Source organism: Elephas maximus, chromosome 9 (assembly GCF_024166365.1).
Source record: "Elephas maximus indicus isolate mEleMax1 chromosome 9, mEleMax1 primary haplotype, whole genome shotgun sequence".
Classification (NCBI taxonomy): domain Eukaryota; kingdom Metazoa; phylum Chordata; class Mammalia; order Proboscidea; family Elephantidae; genus Elephas; species Elephas maximus.
In genome coordinates this window covers 65,602,936-65,628,783 of record NC_064827.1, presented here as the reverse complement: position 1 = coordinate 65,628,783, position 25,848 = coordinate 65,602,936, and the positions used below count along the sequence as shown (strand labels likewise).

Genomic DNA, 25,848 nt, shown 5'->3' with positions numbered 1-25,848 from the left:
GCCAAAATCGACTTCCCTTTTCTATCTACCCAATGGTCCAGGATCTGATCTCCAGAAATCTTTAGTTAGTCTGTGCTTTTTACCCTAGGATAGCCTGGAGATAGCTAAGGCTTTGATCGGATTCTTCCCGGCTCTTCTCCTCTCCAAATTAACAGCCCGAAATCCTGCCTGATTTATTAATTTACTTATTCACTGATTGAGTCAACACATATTCATTGGCATCCAGTATATGAAGTCTTGGCTGGGCATTCAAGGAATAGAGGGTGGCCAGACCCAGGCTGTGCCCTCAGGCAAGAGATCTGTTATTCTCTAATACTAGCATCAGTCCTTTTGTTGATGCAATTTAGATACAATAGGAGTTGATACTTTGCAGTTAGGAAGACCTATTATTACCATACCTGCCTCCTTACCTTATCCCCAGAATGACTACTCTGATTTGTTCTAATGCCATTCAGAGCCACATGAGCTCATAGAGGAAAACAAACAAAAAATGGTCATCATTTGCAATGTGTCACACACAAGAACAAGAAATTTATATGGATTATCTCACTGAGTTATTACAACTACTCTGTAAGTTACCTTGGTCCTATTTTATATGCAAGGAAACATAGACCTGGTAAAGTCATTTGATAAAATAACAGGATTAGAGTCCATGTTTCTGATCCCCAAACCAGGTTCTTAACCAATGCACTATGCTTTCTATGGATAAATAAAAGCTAGAATTCTTTCAAAATTGGTTGAATATTTGTTTCCTACTGTAGCCAATTTTTGATCTTCCCCATATTGACTGTCTCGTGGTCTGTAACAATACAGATAACATCTTAAGTTTCCTTGAAGTTTTAAGGTCTATGAAGATCTCAATTACTTCATCTGCATATTTCAACACTCACTCCCTAAAAGAGGCAAAATAGAAATTATGATTCTGTTCACTCAAATGGGGACAGTGAGGCTCCGAGAGGAGGGGCGACCTGACCAATATCACACAGTATGTGAGAAACAGAACCAGGACTTGAACTCTGACTCCTAGCCCAATATCCTCTGAGGCCTTCTTTTTGTGTCTCCTGCTGTGTGGCACACACCTTACCACCTCCATCCACACCTATTAGCCAGATTTATACAGGAACTTTATACTCATCTATAAGGAGAGAATCTGCAGTTGAAGAGCAGTGTGCATCCATTATATTCAAAACAATAAATACCATCCATCCATTCGCTTAAAAAGTCACTTTAGAAAGAACAGGGAGTTTCTCTTTCTGGGGTTCTTACACCGCTTCAAGTAAAATCAGTGCTGTGGATAAACCATTGGCACAGGCAAGAGAAGGAGCCCTGGTGGTGCCACTGTTAAGCACTCAGCTGCTAACTGAAAGGTTGGAGATTCGAACCTACCCAGCAACTCCACAGGAGAAAGACCTGGCGACCTGCTCCCGCAAAGATTACAGCCTAGAAAACCCCATGCAGCAGTTCTACTCTGTCACATGGGGTCACTATGAGTCCACATTGATTTGATGGCACCTAATGACAACAATAGGCAAGGGAAGGTCTGAAGGGCAGGGAACATTCTTTTCCATCTTGTGATATATATATATACACACACACACATATATAAAAAAAAAATATATATATATATATATATTCCGCTATATTTTATGATTGCATTGGGATAAAGATGAATATAATCCAGGCTGCATTCATTATTATATATTAAAATATTATATTAAGAGTCCCTGAGTGGCACAAATGGTTAAGGGTTAAGACCACTAGCCAAAAGGTTGGCAGTTCGAACCTTCCAAGAGACACCTCAGAAGACAGCTTTAGTGATCTGCTTCCGAAAGGTCACAGCCTTGAAAACTCTTATGGAGTATTACTCTGCACACATGGTGTCTCCGTGAGTCAGAATCGACTCGAGGGCAACTAATAACAACAAAATAATAACATACCTATAATAATAAATTATCATATTTTTTCTTCTGATTTTTAAGGGAATGAAAACATTTCCGTGGACCCCTACAGGTCTTGTAGACCTCAAGCACTGTGCCTAGTGGTTGAGTTAGCCTTGTTGCACCTCTGAACCTCAGTTGCTTATCTGCAAAGTAGCTCTGGGAGTGGGCACTGAGCACCTGCAGCCAACCCAAGGATGGAGGGATGGGGAAGGTTCCCACATGGACAAGCCAAATGATGTGAATTCCAGGCCCACAGCAAGTTATGTAAAACGCACCCCAGGCTATGTAGGCTGAGTTCTGGAGACAAAAGCTCCTCTCTCAGGGGAGCCTGCCATCACCTCATCCTGGCCTATGCAGCCAGGGGAAGCTTTCAGAGAGTGGAGATGGCACTGGAGATAAGGAAGGAACGAGGCCAGGCAGCCAGATCCCAGCTTCACAGGGCTGGTATCATCCAGTATTACTCTCCTGGGCAGAGAGAGCGATGATAGCTGGCACATAGCAAACATTTCCTGTGTGCCAGGCACCATGCTAAGTTCTTTACATGGACTAACTCAGGTAACCCTCACAACAACCAGAGCAGGGAGGCAGTATTATTTTCTCAACGTTGCAGATGAAGAAACTGAGACCCACAGAGCCTGAGTAACTTGCACAAGCCTGAGTAACTGGCCAGCAACTAACAGAACTGGGGTTCCAACCCAGGCAATCCGACCGCAGAGTTAACATTTTTAACTTCTAAATTTTTGTCTGGCTTGGAGAAAACTGACCATATGAGGATGAGGATACGAGGATGAGGGGTCACTTTCAATTATAAGTAAATAAAGCATAATTAAGTTGACTCTGACAACAAGGCTCAGGGTAGCGTCCCTGGACAAAGTGGCACATGGATGAGGCTTGCATGAGGAGTAGAATTTGGGTGGGGAGAATGCAAAGACCTTCCAGCAGAAGGTGAAGCATGAGCAAAAGCTGAGAGCTCTGAAGCCACCCAAAAGGGAATCTGGAGATGAGCAAGATGCCTGCTTTGATGGACATGACAGTGCACAGAATAATAGAGGGAAATGAAGTGGTAAGGGCTGTCTGAGTCCTTGTAACTTCACTCTTGACATATCAAGAAGTCTGAAGTTTATTTCATAGACAATAGGGAGTCTTTGGTGTTTTTTGAGGAAGGGCATCTATGGGGGCAGAGAAAGAGATCACTGGCTAGGGATTGGACCAAACCCCTCTTGACAGAGTCACAGAGCAGACAGAGCTAGGACTAAGGTCTCAGGATTCTTGCTTGAGTGCTCATTTGGCAACTTGGAGTCATTCATTTTTCAGCCTTAAGACTTATTAATGAAGAAGGTGGAGTGTGGGCAAAACTGAAAAAAGAGAGTAGATACTCATTTTCTATTGTATTGGTATCCACTAGAAAATTGTGAATTGTGACTCAACTTAAAGGAGCTCTTAAAGGCTCTAGATGAATAAATGGTATTTAGATGCTAATTGGGGCTTCAGAATTTAAGTTTTATTACACTAGGTGGAGGATGATCTAACTCAGCTTTGACTCTGGTCTCTGGTTGATCGCTATCATCTACCTTCTGGTTCTCTGTTTCCCCATCTATTCAATTGAGGGAGAGTGGTCTATTGGCCTCTAAACTCCTTCTCAGCCCCAATATTCCATCATATAAACTCCTTGAAGGGCAGAGATTGAATCTCCTTTGACTTCGTACTGTCAGTGCCTAGCTTGGGACCTGACACAGGAAAGACCCAATAAACAACTGTCGAACGCATGGAAAGAATTGAGTTGTTAACTCAAGACTCCTGTGGAACCATAAATCAAATGTTTGCAAGTGATGACCATCTTTAAAAAACAAAAAAAGCATAAAAACAAATGGATCAGTAGCCCAGGCAGGCTAACCTGTCTGCTTAGGCTGTGAAAGATGCTGAGGAACTGAAAGACCCTGGAATAGAAAAGGGGCCCGAAAAAACTGCAAGGTCATGGGGAATCAAATGTGAAAACACACAGAGGTATGCAAGGCAGTGGTGCTCAACTGGTGCTAATCCCATCCCCTAACCAGGAGACGTCTGGCAATGTCTGGAGACATTTTTAATTGCCACTCTCAGAACTAGGAGAGGGGGGCATGCTACTGACATCTAGTGGGTAGAGGTCAGGGATGCTGATAAGCGTTCTACAAAGCACAGGACAACTCCCCCACAACAAAGTATTATCCAGCCCAAATGTCAACAGTGCTGAAGTTGAGAAACTCCGAGGTAAGAAACTAGGAAAAGTTATGGTAGGAAACAATGTTTGCGGAGGAAGTCGAATGCAAGGTTAAAGGATTCAGACTTGATCTAAAGAGATTTATGGTGTACTATTTAAAACATGGAAACCCTGGTAGTATAGTGGTTAAGTGCTACAGCTGCTAACCAAAAGGTCGGCAGTTCAAATCCACCAGGCACTCCTTGTAAACTCTATGGGGCAGTTCTACTCTGACCTACAGTGTCGCTATGAGTCGGAATTGACTCGATGGCAATGGGTTTGGTTTTTTATTTAGAACATAGACTCCAGGGACCAATTCTACCTCTCACTTGCTGTGCGATTTTGGGCAAGTGACTTACTATTTCTGTACCTCTGTTTTCTCAACTGGAAAACTGGGGTAATAACAGTACCTACTTCAGAGAGAGTTGTTACAAGGACTAAAGAGTTAATACATGCAAAACACTCAGAACAGTACCTGACATATATTATGGGTTAAATATACTCTCTATTATCATTATAATTAAAAAAAAAAAAAAACCAAACCCAGTGCCGTCGAGTCGATTCCGACTCATAGCGACCCTACAGGACAGAGTAGAACTGCCCCATAAAGTTTCCAAGGAGCACCTGGCGGATTCAAACTGCCAACCCTTTGGTTAGCAGCCGTAGCACCTAACCACTATGCCACCAGGGTTTCCTATCATTATTATATGTAGGTAATAAGAAGCTACAGCAGACTCAAGTTCAAGAAAGTGGCATAAGGGTCCCTCAGTCTCTAATAATAATAGAAAAATGATCTAGAACTGCACGATCATCATGTGAATATTATAGCCACGCAATTAGTAATCCTTTTTAAATCAGCTTCTACATCAGAGGACACTGTACACTGGATGTGTCTGTCTTGCTCTTTATAAGAAACTCACTGTCTGGGCTTTGTTTCTCAGATGTTCGTGAAGTCCAGGGCAGTATCTGACTGCTTCTCCAGTCTGAGATATTCATGGTTTTAATGAATAAGTGGCAGGAGAAAGAGGAAGCTAGACACGAAGGCAGATGAAAAGATGGAAATGCAAGAAACCTTCCGCAAAAGCTGCTGCTAGTGATACACTATTCACAGGGATTCCAGGGCCAGACCGGGAGAGGAGGGGCATGGTTCAGAGGGTTGTTTGAGCTACAGGTACTGTTTTCTTGGAGCCTTTGTTTGTAAACAGATATTTCTGCTGACATGGGATTTTATAAGGGTGAACAGGATGGGAGTGGGGGAGAGGTTAGAGAAAAAGGCAGGTTGTATCTGCGAGCTTTGGACCATGTGTTTGTTGTTGAGAATACAAAGGCCTTATTGTATTAAATGAAAATGCTTGTTTTACAAGGCTAGTGGGAATATGATAGGTATACGTCAAAAATGCTTTGCAAAGTGAAATAACCTCACCCCCACGAGGGCTTCCTGCTACATCATACACCCAGGATCATCATACATTCAGGATTGTGAGGGCTCAGAATCACTAAGTAAGGACTTTGGGAGGTTTAGGGCGAAGAAAGTCCCAGGAGCTAAGTGACTGCAAAGTCCCTTCTCTGCTCCCACTGATGAAGCCCGCCTTTTCCGAATAGCAGGACTTTACTTCACATTCTTTATTGGTTTTCCACCATCTACTGAGCTAAGGGTAGAAACTGTTATTGATCTGAAGTATTAGTCCTAGTAAAGGAGCCCTGGTAGTCCAAACTCAAACTCAGAACACTACCAGGAATACTTAAAATAATATAACTATGCAGACACAATACTTTAATTTTTTTTCAAAGTAGTTTTCAACTTCTCAGGTGAGTGGTTTTCAAACTACTCTGCGGAAACTCATCGCTCGGTGAAGGTCTCTCAGGGAATTTGCTCAAGGACTCACAGTGGAATAAAAACAAGGATTGGAATCTCCTAACTCCCATCCCAGGCCTAGTACAAAGCCTGATAAATGAGATATAACACAGACAGAAAAGTGGATGGATGATGCAATGAATGGATGATTGAATGGATGGATGGAAGGACAGATTGTTGGATAGATACATGGAAGGGAAGATGGATGGATGGATGGATGGATGGATGGATGGATGGATGGATGGATGGATGGATGGATGGATGGATGGATGGATGGATGGATGGATGGATGGATGGATGGATGGATGGGAGATGGAAGGAAGAAAGGGGAGGGAGGGAGGGAAGGAGGGAGAGAGGATGAACAGAATGATGGAGGGATAGAAGGATGGAGTGATGGTTGGATAGGTAGATGGACGGATGAAAGAAAGGGTGAATGGATGGAAGGACGAATGGATGGTTGAATTCACAGATTCATGGGTAAAGTCCACAACAAATAATTATGGGCAGGACCATCTCAGGCCGCATTTGAACTACACTTGCCTATTTTAAAACTCAGAGACCAAAGTTAGAATAAACAAAGTTGTAGATTATATTTCTAAGGAATAAACTACCTTCTCCTCAGAGGAAAAAATTCCCAATTTTATTTACTCCAACAAGAGTCCAGATGAAGGAAAGTGCAATTCCTCAGTCCAATATGACAACTCAACATCAACATTCTCATTTTCACAGATCCCCTAAAGTGTTCAGATTTTAGAGCTGGGAACTGCTTCAGGAAATGACCTCATATGTTCCCTGCTTTCAGGCATTCAAGTCAGCATTTGGGGGATCATAGACCCCTTTAAGAAACTGATAAAAATTTTGGGCCCTCCGCTCAGAAAAATATGCACAACCCCAAATCTTTACAGATTATGTCCTGGGATTCACAAATTTCTTCAAATCCTTCAAGTGCAAGAGCCCTCTCCTCTGTTGATCTAAAATGTTAGTCCTATTTAGGTATTTTAGTGCTGGTATTAGTAAGGAAATAAATGGTAGCAATATTAACAAAATACTAAGTCATAACTAAAATAACAATGCTATTAACAATTCACACCAGGATAATGTTGTAATCGAGATTCCTCTCTTGGCCCCATGCAGTGCATTCTCCACACAGCAGTCAGAGTGATCTTTTGAAAAGTACACCAGATACTATAACCAGTTTGTTAGGAACTCTTTGATAACTTGCTAGCACACCTAGATTGAAATTAAGAGCTCATGGTCTGGGCCACCTTCATCTGCAGGCACACATGCCTTCTACCTCTCTCCCAGTTTGCATGTCTGCTTCTTTAATGTGTTGAACTTACCCTGCCTCATGGTCTTTTCACTGGCTGTTCTTGCCTTCTCTCCTTCTGGAACCCTCTCCCTGGTCTTTTCACATGACTCCTTTTTTCTCATTTGATGTGCAAACCTCAGCTTGAGACTTCCCCCGACCACCAAAACTAATGTCCCTCTAATTCAGAATTCTATCACCCTCTTTTATTTTCTTACAGCATATATCATAATTAATATATCCCATTGCCACTGAGTCTATTCCAACTCACAGCGTTCCTATAGGACAGAATAAAACTGCCCCATAGGGTTTCCAAGACGTAGTCTTTACAGAAGCAAATTGCCACATCTTTCTCCCACAGAGAAGCTGGTGGGTTTGAACCTTTGACCTTTGCATTAGCAGCCAAGTGGTTAACCACTGCACCACCAGGGCTCATTAATTAGTATATAATCTCTCAGGAATTGGTGACCAGTTTATTGCCTTTGTCTTCTCACATTAGGTCTCACATAGTGACCTAATCTCTCTTGTTCACTGCTGTATCCTAACAGTGCCAGATATTGAAAAAATAAAAATAAAAACCCACTGCCCTCAAGTCAATTCTGACTCATAAGTGACCCTATAGGACAGGGGAGAACTGCCCCATAGGGTTTCCAAGGTTGTAATCTATACAGAAGCAGACCTCCACATTTTTCTCCTGCGGAGTGGCTGGTAGGTTCAAACTGCTAACCTTTTGGTTAGCAGACAAGCACTTTAACCACTGTGAAACAGTGCCAAATACATAGTACATATTTGTTGAATGTATGGAGATACATAGAAAATTTTTTGGAAGCCTTAGTGCTGTCACTGCTCACTGTGGGATCTTGAACACATCTCTCTTCTTCTTTGGACTCAGTCATCCCAGGTGTAGAAAGATGGGTTGAGTCCCATCCAACCACATGGCTCAATGATTTGAAATCTTTGAGCCATGTGGTTGGATGGGACTCAACCAATCTTTCTACACCATGGGACTGAACTGAAGAGTGCTGGGTCCAAATTCCAAGACAATATGGCATGATGGAAGGAACAGTCAGGAAAACTGGGCTGTAGTTCTTCTCTGTCCCTCAACTGGGGTGGAACTTGGGATAGTTACCTTGCTTTTTCTGGACATCAGATTCTCCATCTGTGAACTGAGGGGACTGGACTAGATGCATGGTAAATTTTCATTTTTTACCCACCCAGACATCCACCCACAAATATTTATTGATCCCCTAAAATGTGCCAGGTCCTGAGCTATGCCCTGGTAAGGTGACACTGTGTGAGGCAGGCATGAATCCTGACATCACCCTGCTCCCATATCCTCTGGGGAGGTCTCTGAGCTACAGGTGAGGGTTGCAGAAGAAGCATAAGTGCACCTGTACAGCTGTACCTGGTTCTTCAGCAGCTCTCTCCAGGGATAGGGTTGAAGAGGCTGAGGGAAAACCATGGGGGAAAAGGCTTAAAACCCACAGAGATGCTATGCTGGGTCATAGGGAAGGAAGAGAGGCACAGTAATGGGGGAAAAAAAAGGCGGTAAAAATACATACTTCAATAGATAACTGGTCAGTTCAGAGAGACCAGGGCCATATCTAACATCCAAGGCTACTCAAAGCATGCTGGCCTTCACTGCTTTACCTTTCATAAGGCCCATGCTTTTCCTCTCCAGCACCCACTTTTAGCCACCCTATTTTCTCCTTTATTTGGGCCACTTCCCGTTCAGTCATTCACTTAATGACATTTACTCAGCACCTGTTGGTATGGCTAGTACCATGCTAGATGGTGGGCATAAAGCCAAGACGAAAACAGAAACAGTCCCTGCTCCTAAGGAGCTCAGAGACAAGTAGGGAGAGGCAATATTAAGGCAATTACAATGTAGAGTGTGATAAGTGCTGTGAGGGGGAAATAAAAGAGGCCGTCTGGACTTGATTCTGATGATGATGGAATGAACTGTCCAATCATTTCCCAGTGTCAGGCTCCTGGAAGCTACTCTGGATGGGAGTCCACAGCTGAGTCATGAATCAAGAAGTGTCCGTTGTTCTCATTTGGTTTATGGCTATATGTTAAAATGATGTGGATGACTATATCCATATGCAAGGACAAAGTACGCAACCCAGAAATATACACACACCATTTACTTCATAAACAAGTCCCTGATCCTTCCAGGTTGTTGTTGTCAGGTGCCATCAAGTCAGTTCTGACTCTTAGTGACCCTATGTACAACAGAACAAAATATTGCCCGGTCCTGCACCATCCTCCCAATCATTGCTATGTTTGAGCTCATTGTTGCAGCCACTGTGCCAATCCACCTTGTCAAGGATCCTTCTCTTTCTCTCTGGCCTTCTACCTTCCAGGCAGAAGGGATCTTTTGTGCCTCTGAAATCACAGAGCACCTTCTAGCCCGCATGATAAATGCTGGTATTCTACAACACAGTGTTTCTGCCTCTCTCCTTCCCCAGGACTCTATTAATTGCTTAGTTATCGCAGTTACCATGATGTCATGTATCTGTTTACCTGTCTGCTTCCGCCACTAGGACTGGGAGCTTCTCAAAGGACAGCCCTGTGCATTGTTCTTCTTTTTAATATCCATCTCCTAGCTCAATGCATGGTTCATAAAGATTGCTAGATAAATACCTGTTACATAGATGGATGAATGAAAAAATGGGTAGTGTTATGGATTCAGAAAGAGATAGGTTTAAGTACCAACGCCCATACCTGTGAAAGTGGCCCTGTTCGGAAACAGAGCCTTAGAAGTTATCATCTGCTAGGTTAATATGAGGTCATACTGGAGTAGGCTGGGTCCTAATCCTATATGACTGGAGTCCTAATAAAAGAGAATAAGATACACAGAGACAAGGAGGAAACAGAGAAAGGATGCCATTTGATGCTGCAGCTGCAAGCCAAGGAAGAGCTGGTGCTACCAGAAGCTAAGAGAGAGGCATGGAACAGATTTTCCCTCAAAGCCTCAGAAGGAGTCACCATGGTCAAAACCCTGACCTCAGACTTCCAGCCTCCAAAACTGTAAGACAATTAACTTCTGACCTTATAAGCCACCCAGTTTGTGGTATTTTGTTACAACTGCACTAGAAAACTAATACAGGTAGATAGATGGGAAGAAGGAAGGAAGATTTACCTCTTCTGATAAACTGGAGCCCTGGTGCACAGTGGTTAAGAGCTAAGGCTGCTAACCAAAAGGCTGGCAGTTCAAATCCACCCAGCCGCTCCTTGGAAACCCTATGGGGCAGGCCTACTCTGTGCTATAGAGTCTCTATGAGTTGGAACCGACTCGACGGCACCTAACAACAACAGTAAACTGTCAAGTCCTACTGAGTCTCACAAAACGCCTAGGACAGAAGTTTGCACATAGGAAGTGTTTAAGAAAAGTTATTGAACAGCCACCTGATGGTCCCTAATGAGTTCACTAATATGAATCCACAAGTATAATTATCTTTGCACACCATAAAGGAAAACAAAGTGATTCAGGTGAAAGAGCACTGATTTGGGAGTCAGGAGAGTTGAATTCTAGCTTTAATTTTGCCGCCAACTTGCTGCTTCACTCCACTCTACTCCACCCCGCTCAACTCGGTTCGACTTAACTTGGCTGTCTTTGATCTCTCTATCTGTAAACTCAGCAGACTTGATAAAGCAGAATGGTAACATTCTTCAGCTTTAGACTCTGGGAAAAGGATGAACAAGATATTGTATTTGTTTGTTTTTTAACAGATCAGAATTTATCAGCCTAGTGGGGGCTGTTCTGTGAAGGTATCAGCTTGGTGGCTCACTGATGACTCCACCAAGGAAGAACTGGCTCCAATGAGAGCCACGTCACAAACCAGCCTTGTTACTCCAGAATTACTCTTCTCTTCCGAACCCCAAAGCTTCCCTCAGCATAACTGCTTCATTAAACACGTCACAGACTTTGCGCAGGATGTTTCAGGGCCTCATCAGAGGATAGCAATGTGTCCCAAGTGAGCATATTGAGGGGAACATGCTCCAGGCTCTGATGCCCAAAAGAGGAATCAAGAAATGTTGCTGGTAAAGAAAGCATCTTGGAAACAAGCATACATATCTCTGTAGACTACTTGAAAGGTGAGGCATGCTCCAGTGGATGAAAATGGCCTATTCTGTTCAAAAGTCACCTGCAAATAAAATATACTTTGAAATCTTATAATATTCACTCAGATTTTTTCTCCCTCCTTCCTTCCCATTTTGTTCCGTAAAAGTTCTCTTAAATGTTTGCATTAGTCACTGAGGGCACCATAATTCATTCATATATTCACCCTTTCCTGGAGTATTTACCGCGTAACTACTGTGTTTTAAGCAATGTTTTAGGCCCTAAGGATTGAGATAAAATTAAACTGGCCTGGATTTGAATCCCAGTTCTACTACCCATTAGCTGCAGGGCATCAGTAAGTCACAGAACTTCCTAAACCCAATTCCAGTGTGTTCACAGTGTAGCACTCACCACAATGCCAGCACATAGTAAGTGCTCATTATAAGCGAGCTGCTTTTATTACTGTTATTACTGCTGAGAATGTGTACTCTCTCCCAAGGGTATATAAACAGAGAATAGAGAATTCCAGATCTTGAGGTCACCACTAGGTCTCACAAGATCAAGGGAAGCAGACGGAAAGGCCCCCTATCAGGAAGGAGGGAAATGGACAAAAACCCAGGCAACAGATACGACTGCAGGGCACTCGAAGCCCCAATTCGATACCGATAAGGGGGGAAGGGAGGAAATCCGAGAGGAAAGGAAAGCTTGTGATTATGCGCTGCAATGCACACACAAAACAAATGCTTTGCAAACAGGGCGAGGGACTGAGAGGGGAAGACCAAGGCTAAAAAATGTGGCATGGATTAGAAAGGCTGCACTGTGAGTTGAGGCAACCCATAAATACACTGTCTCCCTCCCCTCTCTGTTTTGGAAAGCCAGGTCTATTTTCCCTTCTGACTTTTTTGCTGAAGGGGAAATGGAATTAACCACTGTGTAATGTTTTTGAGCGTGACGCACATGCTAGGTCATGTGCTTTGGTTACGTAATGCAACATGTGTGAGGTTCTTGAGCTCTTTTCCTAGAACCATTATTTAGCCAGTTCTCTCATCCAGTCATCCATTCATTAAACAAAATACATATAGCCTCTTTATAGGTCAAGCACCGTGCTAGGCACTGGAAAAGTCGAGATGGATAAGACTCCAATTAGGTAAACAAATGTGATAAAGAATTATGGATGTTTTGATATAAGTGTGCAGACGGTATAGTGGAGACAAATGGGTAAGGGGTGTGGGGACCCAGTTATACTTGGGGGAAGAGTGGGAAGGCTTTCTAGAAGTGGGAAATCTTCAAGTAGAATCCCAGGCTTAAGTGTTCTACAAAAGAGTACTTGGGGATATAGGAGGCAGTCTAAGAAGAGGAAGTTACGTGAAAAAGCGTGAAGTATCAGGGGGAACTGAAAATAATTTAGGTGCTACTGAAGAACCGTTAGCTAGAGTGACAGAGTCAGATTTGTACTTTAGAAAGATCTGTCAGATATTGGACGATAGGTTAATTGGAGTGTAGACTAAGAGATGAAAGGGCCATTGCAATACTAGGGCAATAGTCAAAACAAGAGATGAAGAGGACTTAAGCTAAGAAGAGAAAAGGTTGGCTATAAAAATGTTAAGAAGGAAGGATAGAGAGGAATCGGTGATTGATTGAACATGAGGAGTGATGTATCTAGAGTGAGTGACTAGACACGAGTAGTGCTACCACCAACCAAGATAAGGGCACAAGGAATTTTGAAGGAAAGATGATAAGCTCAATTTGGGACGTGTAGAGTTTAAAGTGCATATTGGCATTTCCAGCAGGGATCTGGGTCTACAAATCTGGAGCCCAACAGACTCTGGAGATAAATAATGGTCATCAGCAGAGAGATGTTAATTAGTCTAAGAGTAAGGGTTCAAAGGGAGTAGACAAGTGAGTCTAGCCCTCAACTAAGACTCAGGAGACAGGAGGTAGTACCTAGCCCAGTCACTGACTTAGAGAAGTCAGTGAAAGGAATGGCTGAAACAAGTCCTTCTAACTTTCACATACCTAGGTTCTTCAGGCTTACATGAATTTTACTCATAAAACAGAATGTAGTGTGTACTCATTTATGTTTTCTATGGGTATGTTTTGCATGTCTTAGAGCAAGTTCATCTTGTTCTTGATTGGCCTCTTACCATATTCATCTCTATTTTCTCCTCAGTCTTTGTAGCAGAAAAATTGCAAATCTCATGGGGAACTAACTTTTGTCTACAAACACATTTGGTCATATTCTGCCCAGCCAGATTTCCTGTTTATAGAGCAACAGGTATTAAGAAAAGGTAGAAATGAGGAAGGCATAAAGATAACTTCTTAACTACAAGGGTGGTAAGTACAGGTTAGACTACCAGCTTCCTGAAGGCAGAAGGCTGGGCCAGGGCTTGCATTTAGTCCCATTCTCCTCCTACCCACATGCTTAGATCCCAAGTGCCAAGCTGTAATCTCCCATCTACTAGACTCTCTGTTTCTGTGTCATCCAAATGGGCAGATTCCTAATACCTTCTCATGTCCTTTGAAACTGAGAGTCATCCCTCCTGCCCTCCAGGTGCTGTGGGCCCCTGGGTGTGTGGCAAATAATTATAAGAACTAAAATATTTTACTTAAGGAAAAGCCTCTGAATGGCCAAAAACAAATATGGCAGGGTGTGGGGAATGGAAAAGGTGAGAAAAGGGATAGACAGAGAGGGAGGGAAAGGTACTTCAGGGATAACAGTACTGGGGACTCCCTAAAGGAAAGTAGTCTAAAAGATGGCTACAGACTCAAGAAAGAGTTTAGTATTTTAATTCATTAAATGATCTGATTAAAAAGATAAAAAAATAAGCAAGTCTAAAAAAAGCAGTGGCCTACTCGGATGTTCAAGAATTTGTCTGATATGGCCTTTGTATAGTAAGAAATTATAAGCTTTGAGTATTCTAACCATTAGCCATGTAAGTGATCATCGGGGCGCTTACTCAGTTACTCTTTTGGACACTTATGGTAGCTACTATTAGCAATATTATTCATGGGATAGCTTCCAGCTATTGGGAGGTACCAATATTCCTCCAAATAGTGTCTTCAGTCAGTCTTTGACTAAAATCTTGCCATTGGAACTTTCCTTTTTGACACAAAGCTTTTGGGGGAATCATTAAATTGTATATGTCAGCAGAAGAATAACATTTTAGCTGTTATCAGTCAATGATGCCTTAGTGAGGAGCACCATATTCTTTTGTGAGAATGAATGTTGCTCGGGGAGAAGTAGAAAGTCCGTGGGCACTTGGCCCCTGAGGGTGACAGGCACAGGCACCACCTAGTGGAGGAAAGCGAACCAAGAAAAAGAAGAAAACTGAAACTGTTGGCAACTTCATAATTTTGTTTACGACAGTCGTGGTAGGATTTGAAAATCCTAGGATATCTCTGCTGGAAGGGTCTCTAAGGCAAAAGTAGATAAAGCCCTCCCCATTCCCACTGTTCAGATAAGGATGGCCCCAAGAGATAAAGTGATTTGCCCGAAGTCACACAGCAAGCTAATGACAGAACTGGTCTAGAACTGACATCTCCTACTCACAGTCCACAGTTCTTCCTTCCTGAATACACCATGGCCCTCCCAAACTCCATGTATGTTTTCTCTCTGTGTAGATAATATGAAATAGCTGTGTATGCATACACATACTAACCAACTTCCCTCTTCTTGACCAGCACCAATCAGTGACTCTTTAAGAATGTAAGACCGAGTGTGTCGACAGGATTGGGAAGGACTATCCTTCCAGTCTCCTTCTCTGAGCAGAACTTCTATTTCTAGCAACCCTGATGAATTTCCCTTCATCCTCCATTTCTGAGAGAGGGTATGGGTGAGGGGATTTGGCCACTCACACAATTCTTGAGCAAGGAATCTGGTTAACATTGTTAAAGCAACTTAAGCCAAAGCTTTTACAATAGTCTAATTGCCCATCAGGCCCTAACTGATCTGCCCTGTGCAACACCGCCCTTCTACTGCCTTTTTGATATACATTCCTACTACCTTCTCCCTTACTCCACTTCAGCCACACTTGTTTCCTTGCTTTTTCTCGAACATATCAAGCATGTTCCCAATTTAGGGTCTTGACACTTGCTGCTCCCTCTGTCTGGAATACTCTCACATGGACAGCCACAAAGCCCACTGCTCTTAGGTCTCTTCTGAAACGCCACCTCGTATTATAGCCTCCTCCGACCACCTTACTGAAATCTTACTCATCCCACAATCCCTCCCCAACTCAGCATTCCTTAGGCTCCCCTCTCTATTTTTCTTCATAAACATTTACCTGGCATTATGTGATACATGTACTTATTCATTTATAGTCTGTCTCTACTTCCTACCCCCAGAATATAAACTGGGCAGGAATATTTTCCTCTTCTATTCACTGCTGTGTACTCAGAGCCTAAAACTGTACCTGGCACATAGCAGGAATTCAATGAATACTTGTTGAATCCATAATCAGGGAATGGACAACTTTTACTTTATCCCTTGTTTTTAATCTACATTTCTTAGAGTCTCTACAATGAGCATTCATCACTTTTATAATATGAAACAGTAAAGTTTTGAGGGTTCTTTTGTCTTCTGTTTTAGTTTTATGTTACAATGATAGCAATACATCCTTCCTGAGCAGTAAGGTGGGCGGGGGCAGGGAGTCAAGTCCTGGCTCTGCCAAAGGAGATAAGCATAACTCATAGAGTTATTGGAATAATTAGAAATAATGTGTGGCAAGGGCTGGACACACATAATACCAGTATTAGTTAATGTTCATTGGGTGTTCACCCATGGTCTTGATTCCACAACAAGGCATTTTCCACGTGGAGGCTCAGTTAATCTTCAAAAGAACCCTATGAAGTAGTAGCTAGGATGATCCCCATTATTACAGGTGGGAAAAGTGAAGCTTAGAAATATTAAGCAACTTGCCCAAGGTCACACAACTAGCAAGTGAAGTAGTCAGGAAATCAAGACCAGGCAGTCTAACTCCTTAGTCCTATGATCCACCATTACAAAATAGTTCCTCAGTAAATATATACCTCTTCTCCTGATATTGCAGCCGTCTCTAGGACGAGGCAACTGCAGGCCATCCCCCTAGATGCAGAGCTCTAGAAGGCTCCCCAGACAGTTGGAGATGGGAGGAAATAAGGAAACAGAAAAAGTAGGACTAAGGGTATGGGGAAATGGTGTGTGTGTGCATGTTTTAGGGAAATAGCGTTTTGGATCGTCACAATGACTAGAGGATACTATGGGACTCTTGTGCACAGGGCCAAGGATTCCAAACACGCTACAGTGTGTGATCTAAAGACGCTACAGTGTGTGACAGTTCCATAAAAAAAGTAAAAAAACAAAAAACAGTTGATATCAACTTGATTCTCACTTATGGTGACCCCATGAGTGTCAGAGTAGAACTACACGCCATACGGTTTTCAATGCTTATTTTTCAGAAGTAGATGTCTAGACCTTTCTTCCAAGGTGCTTCTGGGTAGACTCTAACCTCCAACCTTCCAGTTAGCAGCTGAAGGCACTAATCATTTATGCCACTCAGGGACTCTATGTCACAATCCCACACGGTGAAGAATTTTCTCACTCGAACTTCTTATTGCCCAGTGGGTTCCCACTTCCCCCTTCCATGTTCCCCTCCTAAGGCTCCTCTCCTTCTTTGCCTTTCAATTCTCCCTGGATGGTAATTCTGACTATAGACAGGTGGGGAGAGGCTGCTCCCAGTGTCTGAAGTTTGGACTGAATTTGGCTCTTGCAGTGAATCTCTGTGTGACCTTGGGAGAGTACCTAACCCTCTCCAAGCTCCGGTTTTTATTTGGAAATTCCTCAGCTCACAGAACACTCAGGTATCTGAGACCACCTCCTCCTGTGACTCTCAAACTCTTTTAATTTCTTTTTAACTTTTATTATGGAAATCTTCAATCACACACAAAAGTATAAAGAAATATATACTGAAATCCCACATTTCCATCGCCTGGTTTCAACAGTTGTTATCATTTGCCCATTCTTGTTTCACCTAACACCGCCCAGCCCCCCACCACTCACACCTTATTTTATTTTTTTCTGGAGGATTTTAAAGCAACAAATAAAAGAAACAGACATAATGCTATTTTACCCATAAATACTTCAGTACGCATTAAAGATTAGGATTTTCAAAGAGAACATAATAATACCATTATTATGCCTAACAAAATCAATAATAATTCCTTAATATAAGTCCACATCCAGTTAAACTCTTTGTAACTGAAGAACATGCATATTCCTTCAAATGGAATCTTGTGGAATTTCACAATTTAAGCAGAATAAGGTGAAAGGAATATGATGGGGGGTGCAGAGTTCTGTCCTTCAGCCTCTCCCCAGGGGCTCCCTAATACTGTGGGGCACAGTTTGAAAGCCCCCCTTTCTACTCTCTACCTTCATTTTGCACCCTGAGAGAACCAAGGCCAGAGTGGAGAAGGAAATTGCCAAGGTCACACAGCAGGTAAGCGGTAGGAACCAGACTGTATTCCTACTTGGTAGACCTGTGAAGTCCCAACATCTAAGGACTCTGATGAGGTCACAGGTCTGAAAAGGTTTGCTAACTTGATCACTATTTACCATCTGCAGTGTGAATGAGGATGATAAAGTCACCTTTCCAGGAATGACCTTGACTGCACAAATTCCTCACATCTTTCCCTTTCTGACTCCTCCTCCTAAAAAAAAAGACATTTGCACTGGTTTCTGAACTCGACCAAGATCTTTGGCTGCCATTGCCTTGCCTGATCCTCACAGCAGCCCCATGAGGTGAGGATGCAAGTGTAACCACACCCAAAACTCTCTCCCCTGAGGCCTGGTGGTAAGTCACAGTATCAAAGTCACAGGAGTCAAGGAACTCAGACCTCCTGATTTCCAGCTTCAGGTTTTCAACCAAGCCCAGGGGCTGAGACTCAAAAGTCAATTATCAATTGCCTGTGTCAGAATCATAGCTGACCATTTCTGGTAACAGCATCAAGACATGAAAAGGAGCCCCCAGTGTATCAAGAAGGAAGATAAGGAGAAAGCAAAGCAAAGGACATTAAATTTCGGTGTAGGGGCAGCAGGAGAGGGAGAGACAGAGCCTCTGGATTCCTGTCCCCTCAGCCACAGGTAGACACAGCACAGCCGTTGTTGTTCTTGTTGTTAGATGCTGCTGAGTCAATTTTGACTCATAGCGACCTCATGTGGCAGAGTAGAACTGCCCCACAGGGTTTTCCAGGCTGTAATCTTTAAAAAAAAAAAATTTTTTTTTTTTTTTTTTTTAAATCTTTACAGCAGCAGATTGCCAGGTCTTTCTCCCAGAGAGCCACTTGGTGGGTTTAAAGTGCCAACCTTTTGTTTCCCAGCCATGGGCTTAACTGTTGCATCACCAGGATTCCTTAGACACAGCACTAAGCTGCCTGTAAAGGGAGTCTTTGTACGTGGGGTATCTGGGGACATTCCTCTCTGCCCCATCTGAGATGCCTGCTACCAGCGCTCGTTTTGGAGTAGTCTCAAGCTTGAGAGTGGCTCTGAACTAATGAGGAATACACATCTTCCTGTAGGCCTAGCCCAGGGCAAAGTGGTAAATGCCTCAAAGCTGAGCTTCCCCTTTCCATATTCCTTACTCCTGGTTAGAGAGGGTCCCTTCCCAAATACTCTGAGAGATTCATTTGCAATCAGGCACACAGAACTCAATGTGTGACCCCCTGCAAGAATGGTCACACTGTAATGGAGGTACCAGAAGGAGAGGATGTAAGTTAACACCCAGGAATGGCTGTGGGAAGAGGGAATGTCAGGGCTCTAAGGAGGTTGGGGTGGACAGTGCAGGGAACCAAGGATGGAAGAGGGTCTTTCCTGTTGTTTGGTTCCTCAGAGTTGGGACAGCTGAATTTTTCTAGAGGCTCAGCCACTAGCTAGCTGGGTAAGCAGGGAACACCACTGTCCCTTTGGGCCTCAGTTTCCCCTCCTGCAAAGCACGGAGAGATCAGATTGGATCAGTCTTTCTCTACACTGGCTGTCCTTCAACATCACCTGAGAAGGCTTTGAAAAACACCAGTGCCTAAGTCCACCCCAGACCAATGACATCAGAGTCTCTGAGGCGTAGCCTGTTTTAAAAGCTCTGGAAGTGATTCCAAGTATAGCAGGAGGAGAGCTACTGGACCAAATGGTCTCCCAGTCCCCTTTGAGAGGTTTACTTTCTGTGAACATAGTTTAATTAGTAGTCCCTCTGTGACCCTCGTCTTCAGTGTCCCTGTTGTACAGTGAACTGCTTGATCTAGACAACTGCCAAGTCCACAGCCAGGCTAACCATGCATGGCCCATGCTCCTGATCTCCACACCTCCAGGTCTCAAATTTGCCCTCCTCTGCGAAGAGGTACATGGGTGATGCTCCCCTAGGCTCCCCGGCCTCCATCACCCCCATTCATTCACGTGAATGGCAGCTCAGGACAAAGTGGGTGTCTGGAGGGCACCTGGGAAAGAAGCAAGATGGATGTGACAGTAGACCGGTGATCTGGAACTTGCTAGGCCCACTGTGTGGCTTACAATCCTGGGGGTGTGTGCTCCCCTTCGATGCTAACCGGTTTTCCTATTTACAATTCTCAGTGGTTCAGGAACTCCTCTGGCTCTTACTACCAAGAGGTAGTCCCAGCAGGTCAAGGAAGAAGAGATCAAAGTGGGAGGAGGGATTTGAGGGGGTTTAATTGTTTCCAAGACACACTGTCTACTCTGGATAGACTCCCCAGCAACTTAAAAGGGGAAGCCCTCATAATGCACAAACAGGTTTCACTTTCTATAAGCAAAGCTAGCAAAATGGAAAAGGGGGGGGTGGTTATTGGCTCGATTCAGCTACTACTGACTAAAGCGCTAATATGATCTGTCACACTGCTAGGTAATTTTTGTACACTTATTTGATTGAAATAGCCTAATATCATTATACCCATTTTACAGATGAAGAAAATGAGGCACGAGAGTTCAATGAAGTGATGACTCAAATCCCACAGCAAGTAATCGGTCAAAGAAATTTCAAACCTTATAGGCCAAATCCAGAGCTCCACGTGAGATTTAGACCCAGTTCTTATCCTCTTTAATCTGTAGGTATATAGTCAGCACATAGAGATGCAGAAGGGAACAGAAATATGTAGTATAACAGGACTAAGGAATGGAATGGAAGTAATTTCTTCTCTCTCCAAAAAGGCTGGTGGCAGAGGAAAAAGGCACTTGAGACTGCAGTTCACACCTGGGCTCTGGCCACCTGGCTACCTATGGGACTTTGAATCAAGTCACTTCAACTCTCTGACAACAGTTTCCTCATTTGCAAAATAGAGTCAATAACGTTCACCTCCCAGGGTTGTTGTGAGGGTGAAGTGTGAAGGTATAAGGCAAGCCCCTAAGCACAGTGCCTGGCACCTGGTTCCTGGAAGGCACTCAGGGAGAGCTTTTCCTTCCTGCATTGAAGATTCTACAGTCCCTAAAGCCAAGTCTGAGATCTTTGGAAAAGCATCTCTGATATTAAGAACCAAGTTTGCTGAGTGCTTATTATATCCCAAGGCTAGTTATGAGTAGTTTCCATGTATGACCTCATTCCCTCCCCAAAACCACCCTATGAGATAGGGACTTGTGCCATCTTCACTTGTAGACAAGAAATCTGAAGCCCAGAGAAGCCAACTAACTTGCCCAGGGTCACACAGCCAGTAAGGTTCAAGGTGAATTCACACTTAAATAACCTGAGTTCTAATTATTCTAAGATTTTAGATCTCTGGGGTGCCTATGCATGTTGGGAAAGAGCCATGTTAATATATGCACTCCTTAAAGCCTAGCCTTCGCTGTTAAAGCAATTCTGAAGTTGGGGGATTTCAAGGTTTTTTTTTTTTTTTTGGAGGGATGGGGAGCTGGGTAGTAGGAGGTGGGGGGCCCAGAAGAGAGAAAAAAAATAATAGACTGTTCTGAGTAATCAGCAAACTCAATCCAGTCCAACATTTAGAACAAAAGAAGAAAGGCTGGCAAGCCGAGGTGCTGGATGGGATTCAGGTAAATCCCTTTCTCCTTCTGAGCAGGGAGTCCAGACCACGGAGGCACGGAGGGAAGGGGAGCAGGATGGGGGTGGAAAGAGGGCAGCACTTGTGGGGTCCACATTTCACTTATCTAACAGGAACAGGTCAGAAGAAACTTTAACAAGATTAACTGCAGCTCAGGGCCTCTGCTCCATGGAGCAAATTGAGTCTATTAGTTTTTTTCTCCTTTTCAAACTGGAGGTGGGGAGTGGGGTGGGGGGAGGTATCTGGATCCCGCCTGTTGTGTGACAAAAGCCAAGAGATGTGTCAGAAGCCCTGCAGCTTGAAAGGAAGCCCAAATTGCTGTGCATGAAGGCTGCCCCTGGGTGGTGGGTCTGTGTGGGGTGAGAGGTGAGGGTGTTTATGAGACAGTTCTCTCAGCCATGTAGGGAGAAAGGCCTGGAAGTCCGGATGCCAAGGGTTAAATCCTAGCTTCTGCCACCAACAAGCTGTGTCATCCAGCACATACTCCTCCCCTCTCTGTGTCTCCATTTCTCCAGTTGGCACAAGAGGGAAGTGGCCTGGGTAACCTCTCAGGACCGTTTTCACAGTAGCCTTACAGGATTCTTCACTCCTAACCACCATCCATCGTTGGTGGGCCCTCCAGAGCATCCTGCGCAAAAGCACTTTCTAACTTTGGCTTTGTTTTTGCCTGCATAAGCCTTTCCTTTTTATTTATTAATAATTTTTTTTTTTTCCTTTTTCCATTTTGGAAAAATAAAAGGCATGTTTTCGAAGCTTCAGAAGCAAACGGCTCCTTCGCTCCTTGCCCCTGCCTCTCAGAGCGCCTGTCTAGGCTGGTGTCAGTGAAGTTTGAACCGGGGCAGAAATAGCATCCCAGGCAGATCCGGAAGCACAGCCGGCCTACCAGGAGTGGCGAGGCCTGCCTCTGCCAGACGACAGACCCGGTTAACAGCACCGTAAAATTAGACCTTTACGAAACCCAATTGAATCCTGCAGCAAAGAGTGATGTAAGGCAACCTGGCCTGACAGCAAGGCAGCAACCCTCTGCCTGAAATAGCAGCGCGGTCCCTGCTGGGTGATGACTGCTCTCTCAAGATAGGTGACCAAGGATTCCTAGGAAAAGTGTCAATGCCCAGCCAGAGAAAGCCAGCGGAGGTCAGGTAGCAAGCTGGGTACTCGAGGTCAAAGCGGGAGGACAAGCCCTGGCACCCTGGGCCACACTGCCTACCTCGGCTCTGCCTCTCCCAGCCTGAACTTACACGAAGGAAGGAGCTAAAAAAAGTGCTTCTGCCAAGAACCTCTGTTTGTTTGCTTTTTAATTCAAGGAGAAGCAGGTTCTTTTTAGCCCAACAGTCTGTACCGTGTGGAGGATACGCAGAATGAGTCTTTTCTGGCTCAGAGCCAGGTGTTTACACACCGCCAAATCTGGCTTGTACTCAATTAGGGGAGGGAAAAAAAAAAAACCCACCAGAATCCTCGGGAGAAAAGCTCCTGGCTTTCTGGTGCTACACGACAGCAGTGCCTTTTTTTTTTTTTTTTTTTTTCTTTTTGAGAGGAATGTTATTTCCACACATAAAATGGACCAGGCATTTTATACAAGCAATAATAACCTAACGTCTCCCATCCAATTAAAGTATTTTACTGCAACAATCTCTGTGTGTGTGAGAGAGAGAATGAATGCTCAGGAGAACGTTGTGAAGAGAGGCTCCTTGTCTGAATTACAGACACTTATAAAGCAGTCTCCTGTGGAACCCCAGGTGTTATTTTTTGTTGTTGTTGTTTAAATGCCTTTATTACCTTTCCATTGACGGTACCTATATAACCCTGGGCTCTACTCGCTGGAGGGGAAGCCTTCCAAATCACTGATAGGACAGGTAGAGACTGGGAAAAATTAGACCTAGTAATTTTTTTTTAAATCATTTCCAAGCAGCAAGCTCTGTGCTTTTCATGTTTCAGAAAGAAGTAAACACACCACAGCCCTGAATGATCTTCATCGTCATCACCATTGTAACGAATGAACTCCCCTCTGCTCCATATTACACCCCACTCTCAGTGACTAGGACTTGGGAACTGCAAGTGAATGAGCTCAGTTTCCCTCTCCTGGGGGGGAGGTGGTGGGGAGAGGGGGAAAAAGGGAGGAAAAATAGCATGCGATGACGTCAGGTGTGGGGGAAATTTATTCCCTTGCACTTGGTTTGGTAGCGGGAAAGTAGGGGTGGAGGGGGGAACATTCCTGGTAGAGCAGCAGAGCTTGGGTCCCCTGAATTGGATTTCATGTAAACGGGATAGAGTTAGCACAACGTTTGAAAAAGTCCAAGCCAACGACAGACAGAAAGAAGCAGAACTTGCCCAAAAGTTCAAAGCTTTCCCTTCTAAGAAAGTGTGTAAGGGGGTGGGAGCAAAAAAAAAAAAAAAACGCCTCCACACGTTTCCTGGCTGCAGCGAAGGGGGAACCCCTACTCTCACTTTAAGGCGTCCCAAGACATGGCAAGATTGTTTGTGCAGGAAGGGAATCTCCCAGCCAGAAGAGGCAAAACTTTCCTTCTCCCCTCAGCGCCGCCCCCCGTCCGCCCCCCCAGTTTTATTGAAGGCATTTCCACAGATTCATTTAGGGGGGAAAAATGAATGTTAGAGCATTTCTAAGGTTTGCAACCCTAGCGAAGTGTCCGGTTTCACTATGGGCTTCGCTGTGGAAAGGCGAAGGGGAGAGAGAGGGAGGGCAAGGAGGGAGAACTCAAATTCATTACAGGCTCATAAAAGTCTCAAATGAGAAAAGTGCCCTGTTTCGCAGCCGAGTTAGGGATAGAAGCTGCTGGGGTATGCGTTAGAATCGTCTCGCTCCTAGTGACAGGCAATGGGCTTTAAAAGCGAGAACATGGGAAGGCAGTCTGTGTGCGTATGTTTGTGTGTTGGGGGTAGGGGTGGATCCCAGAGGCAGGCAGCAAACAAGAGCAACTTTGGGACACTCCGAGGACTTCTAAGTCCTGGAAATCACAACAACATCGTCCTTGCAGGCTTTCGGGGTAATGGGGCCAAATAAAGAAGGTTCACCAGTATTAAAAAGTCTAAGAAGTCAATAGTTCCCGTAAGTTTGTGTTTTTTTTTTTTTTTTAACATGCATCCCAATTGGGTCATCCTCCCTTCTATCCCAAAGGAGATGGAGTCCGTCTGATCATCCCCGAGCACGGTTTGCGTGCATGACAGTCCTGAGAGACCAGCTTCCGCTGAGGGTCTTGGGGCCGCTAGGAGCGCTCCCCGTGTTCCCCCTTGGGAGCCAGGTGCCTATGCCTTCCGCGTGCGCCCATTCAGCAGATGGGGCAAAGTGAGGCTCACAGCTAGTCCCCGGAGCAGCCTCGCCGTTGGCGGGGCGGCTTCCACTCAGACATCCGCAAGCCCGGGACTGTCCCGTCACCCGCGCCCAGGTACCCTCGCGCCCCTGGGGCTGCAGGCACCGTGCAGCGCCCGCCGGGGCGCCCTTGCCTACCTGTGATCACCGCCGGAGACCTCTGGCCCCCCTCCGCTCGCAGCCACACTTGCAACGTGAACGCGTCCCGGGGCAGCTCGAGGTCGGCCCGGAGGCGCAGCTGCTCGCCGCGTCCGCTGAAATAGAGCGCCCGGCTCGGCGGGCTCGGCTCCTCCGCGGCGCCCCTCGCCTCCCGCTGCTGCCGCCGCCGGGGGACGCGCACGGCTTCCCAGGCACCGCCCGGCGGCGGCGGCGGCGGCGGCGGCGGCGAGGCGCGGCGGCCGCGGGCCGCCCGGGTGGCGCAGGTGGCCGGGCCGGCGGCAGGGCGCGGGGGGCGGCCGGCCCGCGGGTCTCTCCGGGCCCGGCGGGGGCGCTCAGCCAGCCCGCAGCCCAGCGCGGCGCTCAGCAGCCCCAGGCGCAGCACCCAACTCCAGAGCCGCATGTCCGACGGTCCCCCCCGCCCCCCCTTCGCCCCTGCACCGCCGCCCGGAGCTGCCAGCTTTGGGAGCCTCGGCGCCTCGACTTTCTTCGCTTCTTCACCCTTCTTGGGCGAGCCCCCCCTTCCACTTGCTTTTTTCTTTTCTTTCTCGCTTTCCTCCTCAAGGTGTGTGCTCCACTCCCCCCACCTTTGAAAAATACAACTCAACTCCTCCTGGTTGGCAATTAATTTCTCTCTCCGCTCCTTTATCTGCCTTATTTTCCCCCTCTAACAGCTGGTTGCCTTCCTCCTTGTTTTATTTCATTTTATTTTATATGATTTCTCGCTCTTAAAAAAAAAAAAAAAAAAAAAGCTCCTCTAAGACACTGATCCGCTGAATTCCCTCCCCCCCCAAGATGCTCTAATTTATTTATTTTTTGCGTCCTTTATAACACAAGCCACAGCCCCCTTCTCCCCCCCCCGTCACCCCTCCCCTCCCTCTTTCTACACAAAATGAAAGGAAAGAGGGGGAAAAAATCCCTCAGAAGATGAGTAAACA

General features: G+C 45.0%; 1 protein-coding gene across 1 annotated transcript in view; it reads right to left on the bottom strand.

Annotated features, from left to right (window-relative positions):
* PAPPA (pappalysin 1) overlaps window positions 1–25,313 on the bottom strand; it is a 279,871-nt gene extending 254,558 nt beyond the window's left edge. Inside the window, exon 1 of the mRNA XM_049897266.1 lies at window positions 24,893–25,313. Coding sequence (XP_049753223.1) covers window positions 24,893–25,313 — 421 coding nt within the window. The remainder of the gene's footprint in view (window positions 1–24,892) is intronic.
* Window positions 25,314–25,848: the final 535 nt, after the last annotated feature.